At 47.0% G+C, this 26,071-nt stretch overlaps 1 protein-coding gene and 1 long non-coding RNA gene across 7 annotated transcripts in view; one reads left to right on the forward strand and one right to left on the reverse strand.

Annotated features, from left to right (window-relative positions):
- The window catches only part of IPCEF1 (interaction protein for cytohesin exchange factors 1), a 331,546-nt gene that overhangs the window by 111,410 nt on the left and 194,065 nt on the right, over positions 1-26,071 (forward strand). The window contains exon 1 of one of the 6 annotated variants that reach the window (XM_063917722.1): positions 5,463-5,660. The exons of the other annotated variants lie outside the window; for them this stretch is intronic. Within the exon in view, the coding sequence (XP_063773792.1) occupies positions 5,508-5,660 (153 nt within the window). The 5' untranslated portion in view covers positions 5,463-5,507. Of the gene's footprint in view, positions 1-5,462; positions 5,661-26,071 lie in introns of those variants that run through there. 6 annotated transcript variants of the gene reach the window in all.
- LOC134910083 (uncharacterized) overlaps positions 1-26,071 on the reverse strand; it is a 127,409-nt gene that overhangs the window by 76,654 nt on the left and 24,684 nt on the right. The gene's annotated exons all lie outside the window — the stretch shown is intronic.

A 26,071-nucleotide genomic window follows, 5' to 3' on the forward strand; every position in this document is an offset into this window, starting at 1 on the left:
ATACATCTACCCAGTGGGCTGTCACAGTCATATAGCCCTTAGTCTGCCCTGCTCCACTTGTCCACATGTCCGTGGTTAAGCGGACAGTGGGTAGAACTGTATTTTTTAGGACACTGGTGACTCTTTTTCTGACGTCTGTGTACATTCTCGGTATCGCCTGCCTAGAGAAGTGGAACCTAGATGGTATTTGGTACCGGGGACACACTACCTCAAGCAATTCTCTAAGTCCCTGTCAACTAATGGTGGATACCGGACGCACGTCTAACACCAACATAGTTGTCAAGGCCTGAGTTATCCGCTTTGCAACAGGATGACTGTTGTGATATTTCATCTTCCTCGCAAAGGACTGTTGGACAGTCAATTGCTTACTGGAAGTAGTACAAGTGGTCTTCCGACTTCCCCTCTGGGACGACGATCAACTCCCAGCAGCAACAACAGCAACAACAGCAGCAGCGCCAGCAGCAGTAGGCGTTCCACTCAAGGATCCATCGGAGAAATCCCAGATAGGAGAGGACTTGTCAGACTTGCCCGTGACATGGCCTGCAGGACTATTGGCGTTCCTGTCTAAGGAGGAAATTGACATTGAAGGAGTTGGTGGGATGGTTTGCAGGAGCTTGGGTACAAGAGGAAGACGGGATTTAGTTGTCAGTGGACTGCTTCCGCTGTCCCCCAAAGTCTTTGAACTTGTCAATGACTTCTGATGAATGCGCTCCAGGTGACGTATAAGGGAGGATGTTCCTAGGTATTTAACGTCCTTACCCCTACTTAATACAGCTTGACAAAGGCAACACACGGCTTGACACCTGTTGTCCGCATTTCTGTTAAAATAATCCCACACCGAAGAGGTGATTTTTTGGGTATTTTGACCAGGCATGTCAATGGCCTTATTCATTCCTCAGACAACAGGTGTCTCCCTGGGTGCCTGACTTAAACAAACCACCTCACCATCAGTATCCTCCTTGTCAATTTTCTCCTCAGCGCCAGCAACACCCATATCCTCATCCTGCCTGGTGTACTTCAACAGTGACATCTTCAATTTGAATATCAGGAACTGGACTGTGGGTGCTCCTTCCAGCACTTGCAGGGGGCGTGCAAATGGTGGAAGGAGCCACCTCTTCCCGTCCAGTGTTGGGAAGGTCAGGCATCGTAACCGACACAATTGGACTCTCCTTGGGGATTTGTGATTTAGAAGAACGCACAGTTCTTTGCTGTGCTTTTGCCAGCTTAACTGTTTTCATTTTTCTAGCTGAAGGATGAGTGCTTCCATCTTTATGTGAAGCTGAACCACTAGCCATGAACATAGGCCAGGGCCGCAGCCGTTCCTTGCCACTTTGTGTCGTAAATGCCATATTGGCAAGTTTACGCTTCTCCTCAGACGATTTTAATTTAGATTTTTGGGTAATTGTACTTTACGTTTGTTTTTTTGGATTTTACATGCTCTCTACTATGACACTGGGCATCGGCCTTGGCAGACGACGTTGATGGCACTTCATTTTCTCTGCCATGACTAGTGGCATCAGCTTCAGCACTAGGTGGAAGTGCATCTTGATCTTTCCCTCTTTTACCCTCCAAATTTTTGTTCTCCATTTTTTAATGTGTGGAATTATATGCCAGTAATATATCTGGAATTAGACGGCAGTAATGTCTGGAATTAGATATCACTAGATAGATACCAGATACCACTGTGACTGGAATGATGATGACCTATGCACAGTGACAGGACACTACCACAGCACCCTACAGCAGCAAGATGCAGCACGAGACACTGGACTTTTAGTAATGTACTGTAGTATACTGAGCACCACAATGCAGCACAAGACAGTGAGCAGTGATACTGAGCACTGATGATAATAATAGAACTGACACTGAGCAGCAAGATGCAGCACTGGACTATTGTACTGTAGTATACCGGTCACCACAATGCAGCACAAGACAATGAGCAGTGATACTGAGCACTGATGAGGATACTAGAACTGACATTGAGCAGGAGAGACACACTACTAGTATTACTGACCAGCAATAAGTAAGCACTGATATTGAGCTTTCCACTGAGCGAACGTAGCCACGTCCTCTCCGCTCTCTCTACAATGCACGAGTGAAAATGGCGGCGAAACGCGGCTCTTTATATGGAATCCGAATATCGCGAGAATCCGACAGCGTGAAGATGACGTTTTGCCTCGTTCGGGTCTTCCGAGTCAGGTGGGAAGGACCGAGTCTTCCTCGGATTCGTGTAAACCACGTGGAGTTCGGAGGGGTTCGGTTCTCGGAGAACCGAATACGCTCATCTTTAGTCAGTACACACATATTTAGAATCTTTGAGGATTGATTGGCGCAGGTGTTAACTACTTTTTGGACATTTTATCTTGCTTATAAATCTGAACTATTTTGAGGACTCTTTGAGCAGCCACCTTAATGGAAGTGTATTTTTGTAAATTGTTTGATTATATATATCACAGTTGTTTTATTTATGCTAATACTTTTGGTATCAAATATTGGATTACAGTAGCAGCGCTTTATACGTCCCTCCCCCTCTCGCTCTCTCTCTATATATAATATTAGTGATGAGCGGGTTAGGTTCTTCGGAATCCGAACCCCCCCGAACTTCATCCATTTTACACGGTTCCGAGGCAGATTCGAATCTTCCCGCCTTGCTCGGTTAATCCGAGCGCGCCCGAACGTCATCATCCCGCTGTCGTATTCTCGCAAGATTCGTATTCTATATAGGGAGCTGCGCGTCGCTGCCATTTTCACTCGTGCATTGTAGATGATAGGGAGAGGACGTGTGCAGCGTTCTCTCAGTTGTGTTCAGTGTGCTGCAAATATCTGTGCTCATTGTGCTGCAAATATCTGTGCTCAGTGTGCTTGCAAATATCTGTGCTCAGTGTGCTGAAAATATCTACGTTCTCTGCCTGAAAAACGCTCCATATCTGTGCTCAGTGTGCTGCAAATATCTGTGCTCAGTGTGCTTTATTGTGGGGACTGGGGACCACCAGTATTATATAGTAGGAGGACAGTGCAGAGTTTTGCTGACCAGTGACCACCAGTATTATACGTTCTCTGCCTGAAAAACGCTCCATATCTGTGCTGCATTGTAGTATATAGTAGGAGGACAGTGCAGAATTTTGCTGACCAGTGACCACCAGTATTATATCAGTACGGTACAGTAGTCCACTGCTCTACCTACCTCTGTTTTGTCAAGTATACTATCCATCCATACCTGTGGTGCATTTTAGTTGTTGTGCGCAGTAGTAGGAGGACAGTGCATAATTTTGCTGACCACCAGTATATAATATATAGCAGTACGGTACAGTAGGCCACTGCTCTACCTACCTCTGTGTCGTCAAGTATACTATCCATCCATACCTGTGGTGCATTTTAGTTGTTGTGCGCAGTAGTAGGAGGACAGTGCATAATTTTGCTGACCACCAGTATATAATAAATAGCAGTACGGTACAGTAGTCCACTGCTCTACCTACCTCTGTGTCGTCCAGTATACTATACATCCATACCTGTGGTGAATTTTAGTTACTGTGCGCAGTAGTGGGAGGACAGTGCATAATTTTGCTGACCACCAGTATATAATATATAGCAGTACGGTACAGTAGTCCACTGCTCTACCTACCTCTGTGTCGTCAAGTATACTATCCATCCATACCTGTGGTGCATTTTAGTTACTGTGCGCAGTAGTAGGAGGACAGTGCATAATTTTGCTGACCACCAGTATATAATATATAGCAGTACGGTACAGTAGTCCACTGCTCTACCTACCTCTGTGTCGTCCAGTATACTATCCATCCATACCTGTGGTGCATTTAAGTTTTGCGCAGTATATATAGTAGGAGGACAGTGCATAATTTTGCTGACCACCAGTATATAATATATAGCAGTACGGCACAGTAGGCCATTGCTATTGATATATTACTGGCATATAATTCCACACATTAAAAAATGGAGAACAAAAATGTGGAGGGTAAAATAGGGAAAGATCAAGATCCACTTCCACCTCGTGCTGAAGCTGCTGCCACTAGTCATGGCCGAGACGATGAAATGCCATCAACGTCGTCTGCCAAGGCCGATGCCCAATGTCATAGTAGAGAGCATGTAAAATCCAAAAAGCAAAAGTTCAGTAAAATGACCCAAAAATCTAAATTGAAAGCGTCTGAGTAGAAGCATTAACTTGCCAATGCCATGTACGACACGGAGTGGCAAGGAACGGCTGAGGCCCTGGCCTATGTTCATGGCTAATGGTTCAGATTCACATGAGGATGGAAGCACTCATCTTCTCGCTAGAAAACTGCAGTGCCACTCCTAGATGGGCCAGGTGTTTGTGTCGGCCACATGGGTCGCTTAGCTTAGTCACACAGCGACCTCATTGCACCTCTTTTTTTTCTTTGCATCATGTGCTGTTTGGGGACTATTTTTTAAATCTGCCATCCTGTCTGACACTGCAGTGCCACTCCTAGATGGGCCAGGTGTTTGTGTTGGCCACTTGGGTCGCTTAGCTTAGTCACACAGCTACCTTATTACACCTCTTTTTTTCTTTGCATCATGTGCTGTTTGGGGACTATTTTTTAAATCTGCCATCCTGTCTGACACTGCAGTGCCACTCCAAGATGGGCCAGGTGTTTGTGTCGGCCACTTGGGTTGCTTAGCTTAGCCATCCAGCGACCTTGGTGCAAATATTAGGACTAAAAATAATATTGTGAGGTGTGAGGTGTTCACAATAGACTGGAAATGAGTGGAAATTATGGTTATTGAGGTTAATAATACTATGGGATCAAAATGACCCACAAATTCTATGATTTTAGCTGTTTTTGAGGGTTTTTTGTAAAAAAAACACCCGAATCCAAAACACACCCGAATCCGACAAAAAAATTTCAGGGAGGTTTTGCCAAAATGCGTCCGAATCCAAAACACAAAACCCTAAATATGTCCGGTGCACATCACTAATAAATATATATATATATATATATATATATATATATATATATAGTTACATAGGTGTTGTTGTCACCTTGACTTTAATTATATGGATTAAGCACTACCTACGGAACCCTTTTATTTACAATGTATTCCGTCTCATTTTATATTGGGATTTTATGCAAAAAGAATGCTGCATCAACAAACTGTGGTAAGAGCACTAGAGTGCTCCAACATTCAGAAATAGGTGCATTTGATTCAGTAATCCTGGGCCCAGAGCTGTGAGGGCGATTTGCTGCAAGTAGAACACTGACAAAGATTAATTTAACTCGAAGAGGTGCAGGATATGTGATAACCCAACTATGTACAGTGCCATTGTGCCTACATTGATCTCCGTGCTACAATAATATGCTGCTTTGGGTTAATGCAACATGGCTCGTGCTGGCTAGTGTGACAGTTGGAGATCACATGCAGCTCCAGGGAGAGGCTGGCTGATGCTGGCTAGTGTGACAGTTGGCAGCAGTTGAAGCGGTCATCTTAGGTGAGAGGACAGAGAGGGGAGTGGTGATGCAGCTCCTCCCCTGGAGATGAGCAGTGAGCAGCCATCTTGGAGTAGAGATGGTTACTGGCAGTGTGCGGGAGTGCTGCTCATCTATCCTGTGCAGAGTGGCGATGCCCAGAGACCAGGGGCTGTGACCTGGAGATTGCTCTTACTCCAGCAGGGCAGAGTGGAGGAACAGGCAAGAGATAGCAGCTGCTGCATCGTTACAGACGGACAGCCCCTATGAGACACAGGAGACATCTGCATACCCTCCAACATGACCTGTTCCATTAGGTACAAAATGCACTGTTCCTGGACTTCAACACACTTCCTGGACTACAGGTGGGGCTGCAGCACAATCCAAAATTGAAATAAAGGAGCCACGCAACTGCCATTGAGTCCTGGCTGGTGGTGATTGGCAGTGTTTGGGGTGGCAGTTGGTGTGGCTCCCCTAGTTGAATTTTGGACTGCGCTGCAGCCCCACCTCTGTAACTGCCACTGGCAAAGAAGTCCAGGAACAGAGCATTTTGTACCTAATGGAATGGGTCACATTGGAGGGTAGAAAAGCACTCTACACCACCCTGCAAACAGTGATCCATTCCAGCTGCAGCACTAAGTATGCCTGAACTCTAGTGAAACATAGTAACACTTGCTGACAGGCATAATACAGGCTATTGCATTGCCTAAAAGTTTGGTTGCTGTAGACAGAAGCAGCTTATACTGCTTTCACATCGCTATCACGGGTCGCACCCGGGAATTGTACACTGGTCTTTCCTGGGTGTGACCCACCATGAGACCCCTTTCAGACTGGCAACATGATTGGCAATATGCTGGGTCGAGTTGCCATCGGGGGGTGGAAGCGGATGCAGCACTGGCGTCATCCGGGGCGAGTACAGAAGTGGCAATGGGAGATGAGTTCATCTCCAAGTCACCTCCATATTGTGAAAACGGGTCCCAGATCGCATCGACCCGGGAAAGCTATTCACACTGCACCTGACCCGGTTATAACCCGGTAATAACCCTGTTTTGTTATCGGGTTGAAATACCGGGTCAGGCGACCTGGGATTTCATGACTTACCCCTTTCACACCGCATATCGCCCCACGTTGACCCGGCAATATACCGGGGTATTTGTACGTGTGAAAGGGGTATTTGACACTTTGAGCTACTTAAGTACCACATGTGATTACAGCCTGTGGTAGCAGCCCGGCTACTTTAGGAAAAGGTAGTTCAGAATCTGACAACCGCAGCCCAGAGACTAGGGATAAAAGACGCAGCCGGATTAAGTGGTTTAGGTACACCAGGATAGTACCAGGGAAAGCCACGGCTGTCAGTGACCGCTTTACCTTAAGGAGGATCTCTACTTAGTATCTAATCATTTGAAAGAGAGAGTCTGCAGAACTGCCTAGATAGACAGATTCAGCTGTATTCAGTATTCTTAATTCCCCATTTATTTTATTCAGTTCAGACTTCATATCATTCTCAGAAATAGACCTATTTAAGGGCACTCAAAATTATATATTTCTCTTACGTCCTAGAGGATGCTGGGGACTCCGTAAGGACCATGGGGTACAGACTGGCTCCACAGGAGACATGGGCACCTAAAAAGAACTTTTCCTATGGGTGTGCACTGGCTCCTCCCTCTATGCCCCTCCTCCAGACCTCAGTTAGATTCTGTACCCAGAGGAGAAAGGGTACACTGCAGAGAGCTCCCCTGAGTTTTCTGTAGAAAAAGAATTTTGCTAGGTTTTTTATTTTCAGGGAGTCCTGTTGGCAACAGGCTCCCTGCATCGTGGGACTGAGGGGAGAGAAGCAGACCTACTTAACTGATGGGCTCTGCTTCTTAGGCTACTGGACACCATTAGCTCCAGAGGGAGTTGGAACACAGGTCTCACCCTGGGGTTCGTCCCGGAGCCGCGCCGCCGTCCTCCTCACAGATGCTGGAAGATGGAAGCCGGGTGAGTATGAGAAGATAGAAGACTTCTCAGGCGGCAGAAGATTTCAGATCTTCGTGAGGTAAGGGCCATTGCTCCCAGACACAACACACAGAAGCAGCACTGATGGGTGCAGGGCGCAGGGGGGGCGCCCTGGGCAGCAATAATCCTCAATTTTGGGCACAATAGAGTATGATTAGGCTGCAGAGGCAGTAAATCACAGATCCCCCGCCATTTTATTACAATTGCACTGGGACCGAAGCCCGCCATTGGGGGGGCGGAGCTTGATCCTCAGCACTAACCAGCGCCATTTTCTCCACAGAAGCTGCATGAGAACGCTGGCTCCCCGGTCTCTCCCCTGCTGAACACTTCACAGGCTGGAAAAAGGAGGGGGGCACATTGGTAACGCAGTGAGTGGGAATTTGGATAGTATATATAAAAAAGCGCTATCTGGTCATTTTTTTCCAGTGTTATTTAGGCGCTAGGTATGTGCTAGCATACTCTCTCTCTCTGTCTCTCTTAAGGACCTGGTTGGGGTCTTGTCCCCTTATAGGTTTATCCCTGTGTGTGGGGGTGTCGGTACGTGCGTGTCGACATGTCTGAGGCGGAAGGCTTCTCCAAGGAGGAGGTGGAGCAAATGAGTGGTGTGTCCCCGTCGGTTGTGCCGACTCAAGAATGGATGGACATGTGGCATATGTTGAATGCAAGTGTGGCATCTTTACATAAGAGGCTTGATAAGGCTGAATCAGGGGAGGCATCAGGGGGTCAATCCTCGGATTGGACCGACTCACAGGGCCCGTCGTGGTCTCAAAAACGTCCCTTAGCACAAATTGTGGACACTACTACCGACACGGACTCGGATTCCAGTGTCGACTATGATGAAGTAAAATTGCACCCTAAGGTGACAAAAAGCATTCAGTGTATGATTGTGGCAATAAGGGATGTGTTGCATATTGCTGATGAACCCTCTGTTCCAGACACGAGGGTACACATGTTTAAGGGAAAGAAACAGATTATAAATTTTCCCACATCTCATGAACTAAATGAGTTCTTTGAAAAGGCTTGGGAGACTCCGGAAAAGAGACCGCAGATCCCCAAAAGAATTTATATGGCATACCCCTTCCCTAAACAGGACAGGGTGCGTTGGGAATCACCTCCCACTGTGGACAAGGCCTTAACGCGCCTATCCAAGAAAGTGGCGCTACCGTCTCCAGACACAGCGGCCCTCAAGGATCCTGCGGATCGCAGGCAGGAGACTACTTTAAAGTCTATTTATTCGCATACTGGAGCTGTGCTAAGACCGACAATTCCGTCGGCATGGGTATGTACCGCAATTTTAGCATGGACAGATGATCTGACGGCTGAATTTGATACCATGGATAGAGATACTGTATTGTTAATTCTAGCCCATATTAAAGATGCAGTCTTATTTATGAGAGATGCTCAAAGGGATATTGGATTGGTGGCTTCCAGAGCCAATGCCATGTCTATCTCAGCGAGACGATCCTTATGGACTCGCCAATGGACGGGTGATGTGGATTCAAAAAAGCATATGGAAGTCCTACCCTATATGGGAGACGTATTGTTTGGGGATGGGCTGACGGACCTGGTTTCCACAGCTACCGCAGGTAAATCAAATTTTTTACCATTTATTCCCCAACAGCAAAAGAAAATACCACCGTATCAGATGCAGTCCTTTCGGTCGCAAAAGTCCAGAAGAGGTCGGGGGTCCTCCTTCCTTGCCAGAGGTAAGGCTAGAGGGAAAAGAGCACCCGCTTCGGCCGGTGCCCAGGAACAAAAGTCCTCCCCGGCTACTACAAAACCCTCAGCATGACGCTGGGGCTCCCCTGCGGGAGTCCGCATCGGTGGGGGCACGTCTTCGACTTTTCAGCCAGGCCTGGGTCAGCTCAGACCTGAATCCCTGGGTGTTGGAAATAGTTTCCCAGGGTTACAAACTGGAATTCGAAGAGGTGCCCCCGCGCCGATTTTTCAAGTCGGCATTACCAGCTTCTACACCAGAACGGAATGTAGTGTTAGCTGCAATTCAAACGCTGTGTCTACAGCAAGTAATTATCAGGGTTCCCTTGAACCAGCAGGGAAGAGGCTACTACTCAACCCTCTTTGTGGTCCCGAAACCGGACGGTTCGGTAAGACCTATTTTGAATCTAAAATCCCTAAACCTGTACATGAAAAGATTCAAATTCAAGATGGAATCGCTCAGGGCGATTATAGCCAGTATGGAGGAGGGGGAGTTTATGGTGTCACTGGACATAAAGGATGCGTACCTTCATGTCCCCATATATCCCTCCCATTAGGAGTACCTGAGATTCGCTGTACAGGATTGTCATTACCAATTTCAGACGTTGCCGTTTGGGCTTTCCACGGCCCCAAGGATTTTCACCAAGATAATGGCGGAAATGATGGTGGTCCTGCGCAAGCATGGAGTCACAATTATCCCATACTTGGACGATCTCCTGATAAAGGCGAGATCAAGAGAGAAATTGCTGAGCAGTGTAAGGCTCTCTCTGAGAGTGCTCCAGCAACACGGTTGGATTCTGAATCTACCGAAGTCACAGTTGATTCCGACAACTCGACTAACGTTCCTAGGTATGATACTGGATACGGAACAAATGAAGGTTTTTCTCCCGTTGGAAAAAGCCCAGGACATCCAGAACATGGTCAGAGACCTGCCAAAACCGAAAAGGGTGTCAGTTGATCAATGCACTTGAATTCTGGGAAAAATGGTGGCGGCCTACTTCGGCAGGTTCCATGCGAGGACATTTCAATGGGACCTTCTGGACAAATGGTCCGGGTCGCATCTGCACTTACATCGGAAAATAACTCTGTCCCCAGGGGCCAGGGTGTCTCTCCTATGGTGGCTGCAAAGTGCTCACCTGCTGGAGGGTCGCAGGTTCGGAATTCAGGACTGGATCCTGGTAACCACGGACGCGAGCCTCCGAGGATGGGGAGCAGTCACCCAAGGAAGAAATTTTCAGGGACTGTGGTCAGACCAGGAGTCCTGTCTACACATCAATGTGTTGGAACTCAGGGCCATATACAACGGCCTTCGACAAGCGGTCTTCTTCGAAACCTACCAGTTCTGATTCAATCAGACAATGTCACAGCAGTGGCTCATGTGAACCGCCAAGGCGGGACAAGAAGCAGAGTCGCGATGGCGGAAGCCACAAGGATTCTTCGCAGGGCGGAAAATCACGTAAGCGCTCTGTCGGCTGTCTTCATTCCGGGAGTGGACAACTGGGAAGCAGACTTCCTCAGCAGACACGATCTCCATCCAGGAGAGTGTGGACTTCATCAAGAAGTCTTTGCAGACATAACACGTCTTTGGGGAATTCCTCAAATAGACATGATGGCGTCACGCCTCAACAAAAAGCTTTGGAGGTATTGTGCCAGGTCTCGGGACCCTCAGGCAGTAGCAGTAGACGCCCTGGTAACGCCGTGGGTGTTCCACTCGGTCTACGTGTTTCCTCCTCTTCCTCTCATCACAAAAGTGTTGAGGATCATAAGGCGAAGAAGAGTACAGACGATACACGTTGTTCCAGACTGGCCTCGAAGGGCCTGGTACTCAGATCTTCAAGAGATGTTCACAGGAGATCCCTGGCCTCTCCCTCTGAGGGAGGACCTGTTGCAACAGGGGCCCTGTATATTCCAAGACTTACCGCGGTTACGTTTGACGGCATGGCGGTTGAACGCCGAATCCTAGCGGAGAAGGGGATTCCGGAGGAGGTCATCCCTACTTTAATAAAGGCTAAGAAGGAGGTGACGGTGAAACATTATCACCGTATCTGGCGAAAGTATGTGTCTTGGTGTGAAACCAAGAACGCGCCTACGGAAGATTTTTATTTGGGGCGTTTTCCCCACTTCCTGCAGACAGGAGTGGATATGGGCATGAAATTAGGTTCTGTTAAGGTACAGATTTCGGCCCTTTCGATTTTCTTTCAGAAGGAATTGGCTTCTCTTCCAGAAATCCAGACGTTTGTAAAGGGAGTGCTGCACATCCAGCCTACTTATGTGCCTCCAGTGGCACCGTGGGACCTGAACGTGGTGTTGCAGTTCCTAAAATCACACTGGTTTGAACCACTTAAGAAGGTTAAGTTGAAATTTCTTACCTGGAAGGTGGTCATGTGGTTGGACTTGGCATCGGCAAGGCGAGTGTCAGAATTGGCGGCCTTGTCACACAAGAGCCCCTACTTGATTTTTCATGTGGATAGAGCGGAATTGAGGACACGCCCTAAATTTTTGCCTGAGGTGGTTTCTTCATTCCATCTGAACCAACCTATCGTGGTGCCTGTGGCTACGAGTGACTTGGAGGATTCCAGGTCCCTGGACGTAGTCAGGGCTTTAAAGATTTATGTAGCCAGAACGGCTAGAATTAGGAAAACAGAAGCACTGTTTGTCCTGTATGCTGCTAATAAGATTGGCGCACCTGCTTCGAAGCAGACTATTGCTCGCTGGATCTGTAATAAGATTCAGCAGGCTCATTCTACGGCTGGATTGCCGGTTCCAAATTCGGTTAAGGCCCATTCCACTAGGAAGGTGGGCTCTTCTTGGGCGGCTGCCCGAGGCGTCTCGGCATTACAGCTTTGCCGTGCGGCGACTTGGTCGGGGTCAAACACCTTTGCTAAATTCTACAAGTTTGATACCCTGGCTGACGAGGACCTAGCTTTTGCTCAGTCGGTGCTGCAGAGTCATTCGCACTCTCCCGCCCGATTGGGAGCTTTGGTATAAACCCCATGGTCCTTACGGAGTCCCCAGCATCCTCTAGGACGTAAGAGAAAATAAGATTTTAAACCTACCGTTAAATCTATTTCTCATAGTCCGTAGAGGATGCTGGGCGCCCGTCCCAGTGCGGAAACTCTGCAAGACTTGTATATAGTTTATGCTTACATAAGGGTTATGTTACAGTTGGAGTCGGTCTTAAACCGTCACTGTTGTTGTTCATACGGTTAACTGGTTATGTATGTTCCAGGTTACATGGTATGATTGGTGTGGGCTGGTATGAATCTTGCCCTTGGATTTTTAAATCCTGCCTTGTATTGTCCATCTCCTCTGGGCACAGTTCTCTAACTGAGGTCTGGAGGAGGGGCATAGAGGGAGGAGCCAGTGCACACCCATAGGAAAAGTTATTTTTAGGTGCCCATGTCTCCTGCGGAGCCCGTCTGTACCCCATGGTCCTTACGGAGTCCCCAGCATCCTCCACGAACTAGGAGAAATAGATTTACCGGTAGGTTTAAAATCTTATTTTATCTGGCTATATAATTAACAGAGGTGATATGTGGGCCTAGTGGTATTAATTAGAGATGAGCGGGTTCGGTTCGTCGAGATCCGAACCCCCCCAAACTTCACCTATTTTACACGGGTCCGAGGTAGCCTCGGATCTTCCCGCCTTGCTCGGTTAACCCGAACGTCATCATCCCGCTGTCGGATTGTCGCGATCTATATAGGGTCCAGTCACACACTACATAGATCTACTCAGACACTCACAAGCTGATTATTTCTCTGACAATTAATTTGCAAGCGTCATATCCAGGATTGGAACCCACGACCTAGTACCAGTGATGTAACTAGCCATTTTAGCACTCTGTGCAAGAAACGGCATTGGCGCCCCCCCCCCCCCCTTATGTAAAATATGGGCAGTGCGCAAAAAATTTAGGGGCATGGCTTCATGGGGAAGGGGTGTGGCCTCAAAATAATACCAATTCATACTACGGTGCACAGTAGTCTCCATTATTCAAATTACGCCGCACAGTAGCGCCACTACACCAGGTAGAGAGCCCCTTTTACGCATTACGGCAGACAGCGTCCCCCTTTTTACACATTACAGCAGCCAGTCCCCATTTTTACACATTACGGTAGACAGCGTCCCCCTTTTTACACATTACGGTAGACAGCGTCCCCCTTTTTACACATTATGGCAGACAGCATCCCCCTTTTTACACATTACGACAGACAGATAGATAGATGCTTACCATCTCTCCCCGCTAGTTCAGGCAGCCAGGCTCCTTGGTGCTGGCAGATCCTGGGCCGGGGGGAAGGAGGAGGAGGGAGGGGGACTGGAGCCACAGCAGCGCTATGTAATTGGTAGAGGCGCAGCTGCAGCTGTCCCTCTGCTTCCGCATTGGCTGCCCACCACCGCTGTTAATGCTGGGATGAGGGAAGCGCATCCCAGCATTCACAGCAGCGCCAGCCAGCCAATGCGGAAAGAGAGGGACTGCTGCAGCGGCGCCGCTACCAATTAAATAGCACTGCTGCGGCTCCAATCCCCCTCCCTCCTCCTCCTCTGGGTCCTCCCCTGATGCTGCTCCTCTCCTCTTCTCCTCCAGCGGCACACACAGCACAGGCGGCTTGTAATGAGTCAATTTGACTCATTACAAGCCGCTGACATAGTTGCTGGCCATTGCACACTCAGGGCGACTGCGCTGTGTGCCAGGCACACCTGGCCACACGTAGTTACGGCTCTGCCTAGTACACTGAAAGCATGCACCTTACTGATGGAGATATCTGCTCGTGCATAGGATGTATGAGAATTCTAACTATATGAAGTTACTTGTAATTGTCAGAGAAATAACTTCATATAGTTAGAATTCTCGTGCTTCCTTTATAGGAGCAACTAGCTTCATCAGTAAGGTGTCTGCTTCCAGTGTATCTATAATAAAGAGGGTGTGATTTGTAAGGTGTAGTGACTAGTGGTGGAGTCGGCTACAGAAGAGATAGCAGCTGCTGTCAATTAACTTATTTGATTAATGTTGCTGAACACAAGAAACAGGAGGAGAAGTGCCCCCCTTCAGAGCAGGAGCCCGGCGGCAGCTGACTCCTTTGCCTCCCAAAGTTATGTCTCTGCTTCTACTATGCACTTCACCTTGCCATAACACAGGTCAGCAATAGAAAAAATGTCTGAAAACAAATAGACTGTAAGCTTGCGAGCAGGGCCTTCCTACCTCTGTCTATTTGTATTTCCCCAGTTTTGTTCTATAACTGTTGTTCTAATTGTAAAGCGCAACGGAATATGCTGCGCTATATAAGAAACTGCTAATAATAAATAATAGCTTATTTTTATATTGATACATGCTAAAAAAGTTCCATCACATACCATTTTTTCTGCAACTTTTTGTTTTCATTTCCAGCATTACTGTATTAAGCTTAAAAAACAAACTTTTCATGTAGTGCTTTGAGAATTTTTTTTGTAGTTTTGAAGAAGGCACATTCTAAGAACAAAGAGAGGTAATAGGGGTGGGGTTGGTTCTCAAGTGATTATAATTAGAGATGAGCGGGTTCGGTTCGTCGAGATCCGAACCCCCCCGAACTTCACTTGGTTTACACGGGTCCGAGGCAGCCTCGGATCTTCCCGCCTTGCTTGGTTAAACCGAACGTCATAATCCCGCTGTCGGATTCTCGCGAGATTCGTATTCCATATAAAGAACCGCGCGTCGCCGCCATTTTCAATCGTGCATTGTAGATTGAGTGGAGAGGACGTAGCTACGTTCTCTGCCTGAAAAGCTCAATATCTGTGCTCAGTGTGCTGCATTGTGGTGACCACCAGTATATAGTAGTACAGTACAGTAGGCCATTGCTGTATCTTGCTGCTCTGTGTCACTTCTAGTATCCTGATCAGTGCTCAATATCTGTGCTACATTGTGGTGACCACCAGTATATAGTAGTACAGTGCTGCTTTGTGGTGACCACCAGTATATAGTAGTACAGTACAGTAGGCATTGCTGTATTTTGCAGCTCTGTGTCAGACTCAGTTCTAGTATCCTGATCAGTGCTCAATATCTGCTGCATTGTTGTGACCAGTATATAGTAGTACAGTGCTGCATTGTTGTGACCACCAGTATATAGTAGTACAGTACAGTAGGCCATTGCTGTATCTTGCAGCTCCGTGTCAGACTCAGTTCTATTCTCCTGATCAGTGCTCAATATCTGCTGCATTGTTGTGACCAGTATATAGTAGTACAGTGCTGCATTGTGGTGACCACCAGTATATAGTAGTACAGTACAGTAGGCCATTGCTGTATCTTGCTGCTCTGTGTCACTTCTAGTATCCTGATCAGTGCTCAATATCTGTGCTCAGTGTCAGTGCTGCATTGTGGTGACTAAAAGTCCAGTGTCTTGTGCTGCATCTTGCTGCCGTAGGGTGCTGTGGTAGTGTCCTGTCACTGTGCATAGGTCATCATCATTCCAGTCACAGTGGTATCTGGTATCTATCTAGTGATATCTAATTCCAGACATTACTGCCGTCTAATTCCAGATATATTACTGGCATATAATTCCACACATTTAAAAAATGGAGAACAAAAATGTGGGGGGTAAAATAGGGAAAGATCAAGATCCACTTCCACCTAGTGCTGAAGCTGCTGCCACTAGTCATGGCAGAGATGATGAAATGCCATCAACGTCGTCTGCCAAGGCAGATGCCTAATGTTATAGTAGAGAGCATGTAAAATCCAAAAAGCAAAAGTTCAGTAAAATGATGACCCAAAAATCTAAATTAAAATCATCTGAGGAGAAGCGTAAACTTGCCATTATGCCATTTACGACACGGAGTGGCAAGGAACGGCTGAGGCCCTGGACTATGTTCATGGCTAGTGGTTCAGCTTCACATGAAGATGGAAGCACTCATCCTCCCGCTAGAAAAATGAAAAGAGTTAAGCTGGCAAGAGCACAGCAAAGAACTGTGCATTCTTCTAAATCACAAATCCCCAAGGAGAGTCCAATTGTGTCGGTTGCGATGCCTGACCTTCCCAACACTGGACGGGAAGAGGTGGCTCCTTCCACCATTTGCACGCCCCCTGCAAGTGCTAGAAGGAGCACCCACAGTCCAGTTCCTGATATTCAAATTGAAGATGTCACTGTTGAAGTACACCAGGATGAGGATATGTGTGTTGCTGGCGCTGAGGAGGAAATTGACCAGGAGGATTCTGATGGTGAGGTGGTTTGTTTAAGTCAGGCACCCGGGGAGACACCTGTTGTCCATGGGATGAATATGGCCATTGACATGCCTGGTCAAAATACAAAAAAAAAATCACCTTTTCGTGTGGAATTATTTAAACAGAAATGCGGACAACAGGTGTCAAGCCGTGTGTTGCCTTTGCCAAGCTGTAATAAGTAGAGGTAAGGACGTTAACCACCTAGGAACATCCTCCCTTATACGTCACCTGGAGCGCATTCATCAGAAGTCATTGACAAGTTCAAAAACTTTGGGTGACAGCGGAAGCAGTCCACTGACAACTAAATTCCTTCTTCCTCTTGTACCCAAGCTCCTGCAAACCACCCCACCAACTCCCTCAGTGTCAATTTCCTCCTTAGACAGGAATGCCAATAGTCCTGCAGACCATGTCACTGGCAAGTCTGACGAGTCCTCTCCTGACTGGGATTCCTCCGATGGATCCTTGAGTGTAACGCCTACTGCTGGGCGGTCATCCCAGAGGGGAAGTCGGAAGACCACTTGTACTACTTCCAGTAAGCAATTGACTGTCCAACAGTCATTTGCGAGGAAGATGAAATATCACAGCAGTCATCCTCTTGCAAAGCGGATAACTCAGGCCTTGACATCTATGTTGGTGTTAGACGTGCGTCCGGTATCTGCCGTTAGTTCACATGGACTTAGAGAATTTCTTGAGGTAGTGTGTCCCTGGTACCAAATACCATTTAGGTTCAACTTCTCTAGGCAGGCGATACCGGGAATGTACACAGATGTCAGAAAAAGAGTCACCAGTGTCCTAAAAAATGCAGTTGTACCCACTGTCCACTTAACCACAGACATGTGGACAAGTGGAGCAGGGCAGACTAAGGACTTTATGACTGTGACAGCCCACTGGGTAGAAGTATTGCCTCCCGCAGCAACAGCAGCAGCAGTGGCACCAGTAGCAGCATCTCGCAAACGCCAACTCGTTCCTAGGCAGGCTACGCTTTATATCACCGCTTTCCATAAGAGGCACACGGCTGACAACCTCTTACGGAAACTGAGGAACATCATCGCAGAATGGCTTACCCCAATTGGACTTTCCTGGGAATTTGTGACATCGGACAATGCCACCAATATTGTGCGTGCATTACATGTTGGCAAATTTCAGGACGTCCCATGTTTTGCACATACAATGAATTTGGTGGTGCAGACTTTTTTAAAAAAACGACAGGGGCGTGCAAGAGATGCTGTCGGTGGCCCGAAGAATTGCGGGCCACTTTCGGCATTCAGCCACTGCGTGCCGAAGACTGTAGCACCAGCAAACACTCCTGAACATGCCCTGCCATCAGCTGAAGCAAGAGGTGGTAACGAGGTGGAATTCAACCTTCTATATGCTTCAGAGGATGGAGGAGCAGCAAAAGGCCATTCAAGCCTATACATCTGCCTACAATATAGGCAAAGGAGGGGGAATTCACCTCACTCAAGCGCAGTGGAGAATGATTTCCATGTTGTGCAAGGTTCTCCAACCCTTTGAACTTGCCACAACTGAAGTCATTTCAGACTTCCAGCCCAAGTCAGGTCACTCCCCTCATCAGGCTTTTGCAGAAGCAGCTGGAGAGATTTAAGGAGGAGCTAAAATGGATCGATTCCACTAGGCATGTGGCACTTGTGGATGGAGCCCTTCATTCGCTTAACCAGGATTCACGGGTGGTCAATCTGTTGAAATCAGAGCACTACATTTTGGCCACTATGCTTGATCCTAGGTTTAAAGCCTATGTTGTATCTCTCTTTCCGGCAGACACAAGTCTGCAGATGTTCAAAGACCTGCTGGTGAGACACTTGTCATGTCAAGCGGAATGTGACCCGCCAACAGCTCCTCCTTCATTTTCTACCTCCACTGTAGCTGCCAGGAAAAGGATAACATTTCCAAAACCACCCGCTGGCGGTGTGCAGGGCAGTCAGGAGCAAGTGCTGACATCTGGTCTGGACTGAAGGACCTGCCAATGATTATTGACATGTTGTCTACTGTCACTGCATATGATTCTGTCACCATTGAAAGAATGGTGGAGGATTATATGAGTGACAGCATCTAAGTAGGCATGTCAGACAGTCCATATGTATACTGGCAGGAAAAAGAGGCAATTTGGAGGCCCTTGCACAAACTGGCTTTATTTTACCTAAGTTGCAACATCTCCAGTGTGTACTCCGAAAGAGTGTTTAGTGCAGCCGGTAACCTTGTCATCGATCGGTGTAGGCGGTTACTTCCATAAAATGTGGAGAAGATGTTCATCAAAATTAATTATAATACATTCCTCTGTGGAGACATTTACCAGCAATTGCCTCCAGAAAGTACACAGGGACCTGTGATGGTGGATTCCAGTGGGGACGAATTAATACTCTGTGAGGAGGGGGATGTACACAGTGAAAGGGGTGAGGAATCGGACGATGAGGAGGAGGTGGACATCTTGCCTCTGTAGAGCCAGTTTGTGCAAGGAGAGATTGATTGCTTCTTTTTTGGTGGGGGCCCAAACCAACCAGTCATTTCAGCCACAGTCGTGTGGCAGACCCTGTCGCTGAAATTATGGGTTTGTTAAACTGTGCATGTCCTGTTTATACAACATAACGGAGGGTGGGAGGGCCCAAGAACAATTCCATCTTGCACCTCTTTTTTATTTTATTTATCTTTGCATCATGGGCTGTTTGGGGACTATATTTTTAAGTGCCATCATGTCTGACACTGCAGTGCCACTCCTAGATGGGCCAGGTGTTTGTGCCGCCCACTTGGGTCGCTTAGCTTAGTCATCCAGCGACCTCGGCGCAAATTTTAGGACTAAAAATAATATTGTGAGGTGTTCAGAATAGACTGGAAATGAGTGGAAATTATGGTTATTGAGGTTAATAATACTATAGGATCAAAATTACCCCCAAATTCTATGATTTAAGCTGTTTTTGAGGGGTTTTTGAAAAAAAACACCCGAATCCGAAAAAAAAATTTCAGGGAGGTTTTGCCAAAACGCGTCCAAATCCAAAACCAAAACACAAAACCCGAAAAATGTTCGGTGCACATCTCTAATTATAATAGGTGCCATAAGTCCTCATGAAGAGAAGAGAAAATCTTAGTGCAGTAAGTGAAGAGAAGGGGGAAAGATTTTATGCAGTCACCGGGGTAGGTGGAACGTCACCATGATTGCGGACTACTGTTGGATGCTGCACACAGAAGACAAAAAGTACCAGAAGGAGCTATGACAGGGAAAGGCAGTACACACTGCATGGACTTGTAAACGTGCATTAAACTATTTGTGATATTTTTTACAACATAAGAATGGATTTTTAGCCATAATTCTGTACATAAAACTATTTTTTTATGTTTTTTTTGCAAATAAATGTTTCAACCAGAATATGTATTATTATGCTATTTCCCCATTCGCATTTGCTTTACGAAAAAACCTTGTGTGATAGAGAAATTTAGTGGTCAGATTTGAAATCAGCATGCCAAAAAACATAGGAATCAGTCATCAATTTTGCAGCCTGTATAATACGTTAATTCCATGATTGAGATGTTTGGCATGCAACGCCAATGTTCATGTAGGTGAGCTATTTTTTTCCAATGCTGCCATCAACAATTGTGGGGCTCAGGACAAACAAATAGGTAGGCCCCAACACTCATGATCCCCATGGGGGATGGAGGAAGTCAGTGAGACAGAGTGAGGTAAGATATGGAATAGAGGGAAGTAGTAGACAGAAACATAAGGAATAGGTGGGAGAGAGAGGAGGAATAGAGGAGATTAGAGTGCGAGAGTTGGCAAAGGAGGAGATGGGAGAGAGAGAATAGGGTGAAATGGGAGAGGGGACAGAGAGGAGGGAGAAAAGGAATAGGGGGAAAGGGATAGAGTGAGAGGAGAGAGAGAGACGGGAAGAAAGAATAATGGAAAAGGGAGAGAGTGTGAGAGAGAGGAGGGAGAGTGAAAAGGTGTAGGGTACAAGGGTGAGAGAGTGAGAAAGAGGAGGTAGAGAGAATGAATGGGGGGGGGGGGGGGGTTGGTGAAAGAAATAGAAAAAAATGCGATAGCCAGTTCAGTGTTTTCATAGCGGCAGCTAGCTCCTTATTGTGTAGGGCCATAATAGTGATAACAAGCAGTTGGTCAGTACATACAGCTTGGGTGATGATGTGGAAGTGATCCCTGTATGTAGGCTGTAAGGGAAGGGGAACTGATGTGATGTGACAGACAAACAGACAGATGGACTGGTAGGGCACAGACTCACCTTTTGTCTTCTTATCTGAGTCTGCAGACCTTGGATGTGCTGTTCATGTGATCCCTGGTATGGTTCTGCCCCTAGTTCAGGTGTCTACTCCCTGGGCCTGGTAGCCATGGGCCGAGAGAACAGCCACTGGCACACAGCCTCTTGCCCCAGCTCAGCACTCAGTATTTACCATCCCATCAACCACTGCACTATCCAGCCATCAGAAGGTGGATGATAGAACCAAGAAGGAGTGGATGGGTGGTAGGAATGGAGGCTGCTCCTTCTTGGTTCCTCTTTATTGCACGCCTGTAGTAGCAAGCAGGAGGGATGAGGGTATTAGTGGGCAGAAATAGTGGTCCCTCTCGAGCGGGCAGGTGGTAGGAGCAGACCAGGCTCCCCCACACTGTCCGGCAGGGCCAGCTTCAGGCCTACTAACACCCCGAGTGAGAAAATTTTGAAGTGCCCCCCCCCCCATGCGCGCGCCGAAGGAACTCGCTGCTGGAAAAATGGCCGTGGCTTCACAACTTCATATTATCATACTTTAAATAAATACTTTTTCACAACCCTTGTACACACACAATTAGCAGCCTTACACATAACAGCCACAGTAGTGTTCCTTACACATGTTTCCAGTATAGTACCAGATACACATAATATGCCTCCAAGCAGTGCCAGATACACATGATATGCCCCCCCAGCAGTGCCAGATACACATGATATGCCCCCCAGCAGTGCCAGATACAAATGATATGCCCCCCAGCAGTGCCAGATGCACGATATGCCCCCCAGCAGTGCCAGATACACATGATATGCCTCTCAGCAGTGCCAGATACACATGATATGCCCCTCAGCAGTGCCAGATACACATGATATGCCCCTCAGCAGTGCCAGATACACACGATATGCCCCTCAGCAGTGCCAGATACACATGATACAGTATGCCCCCCAGCAGTGCCAGATACACATGATACAGCATGCCCACTAGCAGTGCCAGATACAGATATGCCTCACAGTGACAGATAAATATATATCCCCAGTGCAAGATCCAGATATGCCTCCAGTGCCAGATCCAGATATGCCACCAGAAATGCTGCTCACCACTGCTGGCTCCTCCGCTGCTGGACTCCTCTTCTAACACTGCCACCGGGATCCTCCGCTGCTGGGCTCCTCTTCAAACACCGCTACCGGAGTGTTCTGATGGTTACATTGCTACTTGTGTGAGTGAGGACACTGGGAAGCATGTAGCAGGGGTAGTGACATGTGAGGTGGGAAGAAGTGATGAGTAAGATGCCATAGACTGAGATGGGCAGAGTTAGGTTGGGTACACACTAGAGCGATGGTTATCTTACTAATGGTCAGGACGATTTACCTTCACCCTGGACCATGCAAGATTGCCCGTGTCAAGGCAGGCTGTGTTTGTGGATCCGTTGGACTCAGTCCACCCGAAGGAGCGGATGCCCCTGAGTGCAGGAAACAAGGAGGACGAAGATAATGCCTTCTCATATATTTATTAAAACAATAGAACTGAGATGCTGTGGCAAAGTTCAGGATTAGGGAATTGCAGGGAATAAAGTCACTAAATGACACAAGACGTGACCGAAGAACTGTAACAACTGGATGTTGGGTGATGTGGAGACGTGTATGGAGAACTGAGGACTGGATGCTGGATGATATGAAAACATGGATGAAGAACTGTGGAAACTGGATGCTGGATGATATGAAGACGTGGTCGAAGAACTGTGAGACCTGGATGCTGGATGATATGAAGACGTGGATGAAGAACTGTGGAAACTGGGTGCAGGATGATATGAAGACGTGGATGAAGAACTGTGGAAACTGGGTGCTGGGTAATATGAAGACGTGGATGAAGAACTGTCTAAACTGGGTGCTGGTTGATATGAAGACGTGGATGAAGAACTGTCTAAACTGGGTGCTGGATGATTTGAAGACGTGGATGAAGAACTGTGGAAACTGGGTGCTGGGTGATATGAAGACGTGGATGGAGAACTCAAGCTGCAGCTAGCGAACCGCCACGAGAATCCCGCGGAACCCGAAGGCACTGGTGGGAGAGCGATCGACTGTGACTGCACCGTGGAGAGCTGGCAAGCGTTGTACAGCGAGAGTCGGCTGAGAATTCGGAGAGCCTGACAGAACCAATTACAAGAGACGCACAGAACAAACTGCGGGAGCACAGAGCTAGGTACAGAGTAACCACAACAAAGCACTGGCACAGAATGCAATAATCCCAGCCTATTTATAGGCAACAGGAAAACAGGATTGGCTGGCACTCACCCTTCACGCTAATTTGTGCTACCCTTGGTCTCCAACATGGACGCTCCTAGCACTGCAGACACGCCAGGGAGCTACTGGCCACTAGGTCCTTCCTCCAGCCTCCAGGAAGCCGCACTCACGCTGCCCAACCAAGCAGGGCCGTCTTTTCATATGGGCTCAATGGGCTCTTGCCCAGGGGCCCCAGGAGTAAAAGGGCCCTAAGCTGATAGCTGAGGGTCCCCTCTTTCCAGGGGTACCAGATTTTTGAAAATCAGCCCTAGGGAACCAGAGATATATGACTTCAAAGCAGTGGTCCCCATCCAAGCCTGTTAATTGCTCTTCCCAGCCAGATATCTCTGTATGACTTAGAGTTTTTCCGAGGGTACATTTCAAAAGCTGGGGCTCTCCACTTCTGGTGGACACTAGCAGCTTGTCTCTACTATGCCCAGAACCAGAGATATCAGCCTTCAAGCAGCTGGTCCCTGCTCAAGCTCCACACGCCTAATATGCAGTTTTATATATTTGTTGGTGGATTGCTCTGGCTCCTGAACTCTGATACCCAAGTCCCCATTTCCTCCTGACAGGTGTCCCCAGTACCTCCTGAAAGGTGGGAGACTCTAATTGTTATCCCATTCAAAGCTAAGAAATCTTTTTCCAGGAACTTGAGATATCTTCAGTCAAGCAAGCTGCCCCCCACCAGATAATGATGAAAATTAAGCCCACTCCACTATCGACCTCTCCCTTATGTATTAAACACCACATACCACCCTGGAAGTCATGTATCGGGGCCCCTTCATTCAGCCCAACTCCCCTTCTACAGATTAGTGATCTCCCTCCCGCTCCCGCCCCATCTGTGCAGTAAAGGAGTAATTAGCAGAAATTACTGCTCCAGGTCCTACATGCTGAGCGGAAGATAGTACACCCCCTACCGCCCGCGGGACATCAAAGCTGCCGCTAATAGCACCCACACCCATGGAGGATGGGTAGGGGCCCCAGTGTATTGCTGTGCCCAGGGGCCCACACTGCTGTTAAGATGGCCCTGCAACCAAGCTGCATCCCTGTGCAGCCATTGAACCGCCGCAAACAGCCCACCGGCAATGGCCAAACAGCGGGACCCGCAGCGGTAAGCGCACGCTGCCTGACAGCCCGTCTACACTATGCGATGTAATGAATGATGGAATGATACCTCGTTCTGTCTTTCATTACACTGCACAGCTCCGCATACGATATTGTCTTATTGGCCATTCAGCACAGCCAACCAAAAGATCTAGTATGCGACCCATAGGAGCGCACAGTCCTGCCTACACACAGAACTACAGTATATGCCTGATTCGTCTCTAACATTTTGTTATATATACTATCTATCTATCTATCTACATATATTTATTGTTCAATAATATCACTGTACTGCAAAATACTGTATGTGAACACGTGTGGCCATGCAATCGGAGCTGTACCTGTACATTTCTGTGCTACCTCCAGTTCTCTTTGCCCCTCCCCACCTACCCCATCCAGTTCTATTTGCCACCTTTATAACAACTCCCACTCTTTTCTTGGTTCTCTCTGCCTCTTTCACAACCACTCCACCCACCACCACTTGTTCTTTCCAGCAGCTGCAAAATCCATGCTTGCCAAACGGTTCAGTTTGACTGCCCATATTCTTTCTTACTGACAACGTTGTGTTGCTGAATGAAGCAGAGGGCCAAGGGCCAAGAACTACTATCTATTTCAGGGCCCAAGATGGGCAGATGTGTCGGCCCCCCTCTATTATGAGCACTAAGTAGAGGCATCAGTGGCTCAGCATAAAAGTGTAAATGCTGTCTGGTTGTATTTGTCATATACTATAGGTCTCATTGATCAAATTGCACTTTGAGGATGATTCATGTTACACATGCAATTTATGAAATTTATTTTTAGAGCTTAAGGGTTTATTTTTGAAAAGGGAGAACCTTTAAAACAACTTACTTTGCTAAATTTATCACAGCATGCTTTATGGACAGTACTTTCTGACTCATCGGGTCCTCATTGTGTTTTCTTTCTTATTTATATGCAAGACGCATGCATGTGCACAAGATTGTTAGTGGATTGTTGTGCGCGTTGGAAACTGATGTTTTCCATCCAATGGAAATGCTTTTTCAATGTTCATTCTGTGGCTGTTGACATCAAGGCTCCTGCCAATACCCAGAAGGAGAGTCCGCAGCAGAGCTCCTTTGCACATACCTGGTTTCTACCATGCTTACACACCAGTTAGCCTTTGATGGCTAAACCATCAAAAGTATCATAAATGCTTCTTCATAACATTGTTATGCAAGGCTTATACACATTGCACTATATTCATGATCAGTTTGCACATATATTGCCTGATGAAAACGGACCTGGTTCTGTGAAATGCATAGCAGTTTAAGAGGGGCATGTACTAAGCAGTGATAAAAGTGGAGAAGTGAGCCAGTGGAGAAGTTGCCCATGGCAACCAATCAGCATTGACGTAACATTTATCATTTGCATACTATAAACACATACAGAGCAGCTGATTGGTTGCCATGGGCAACTTCTCCACTGGCTCACTTCTCCACTTTTATCACTGCTTAGTACATGTCCCCCTAAGTGAGATACCTTTAGATTCCTTATTTTGATTTTGTGCTGAAGTGAGATACCTTATAGGTTCCTTTTTTTATTTTGTTCTCTATTTAAGATATTGATGCTTTGAATGTTGTATTACAAATATAAAATTTTGCTACTGTAGGTCTAGCACAAATTGACACTTACATCCGACACCCACGTAGCAGATCCTATAGAGAAAATCACTTTTCTTTACAGTATCTGCATACATGTAACAATAGTATGACAATGGTGGACAATTATGCAATTGATAGCACCTATCCTTGTGTATCAATGACTATTTCCCTATAGATTGTAAGCTTGCGAGGGTTTGTTATTATAAGACTTGATTCATTAATCTGGGGGCACTTGCCACACCGAAGAAACACCTACGTATTCTCTCTATCATTTGGCTAACGTTAAGGGTCACCCCCAAAGACCACCTTTTTCACTCGTGTTTATACATTATAAACAAAAAATAAATATAAAGTAATAGGACAGTGTTGCTCTCTTCTGTCTAATATTTCCAGCACAGATTATAAAATAACAGGAACTGATTGGTTGGTAGTTTGTCTCAACTTTATTTCTCTCCAGTATTTGATAACTCTTCTCCAAGGGGAGATGTATCATGCGATAAAGTTGT

The sequence above is a fragment of the Pseudophryne corroboree genome, chromosome 4 (genome assembly GCF_028390025.1).
Source record: "Pseudophryne corroboree isolate aPseCor3 chromosome 4, aPseCor3.hap2, whole genome shotgun sequence".
NCBI classification, from domain to species: domain Eukaryota; kingdom Metazoa; phylum Chordata; class Amphibia; order Anura; family Myobatrachidae; genus Pseudophryne; species Pseudophryne corroboree.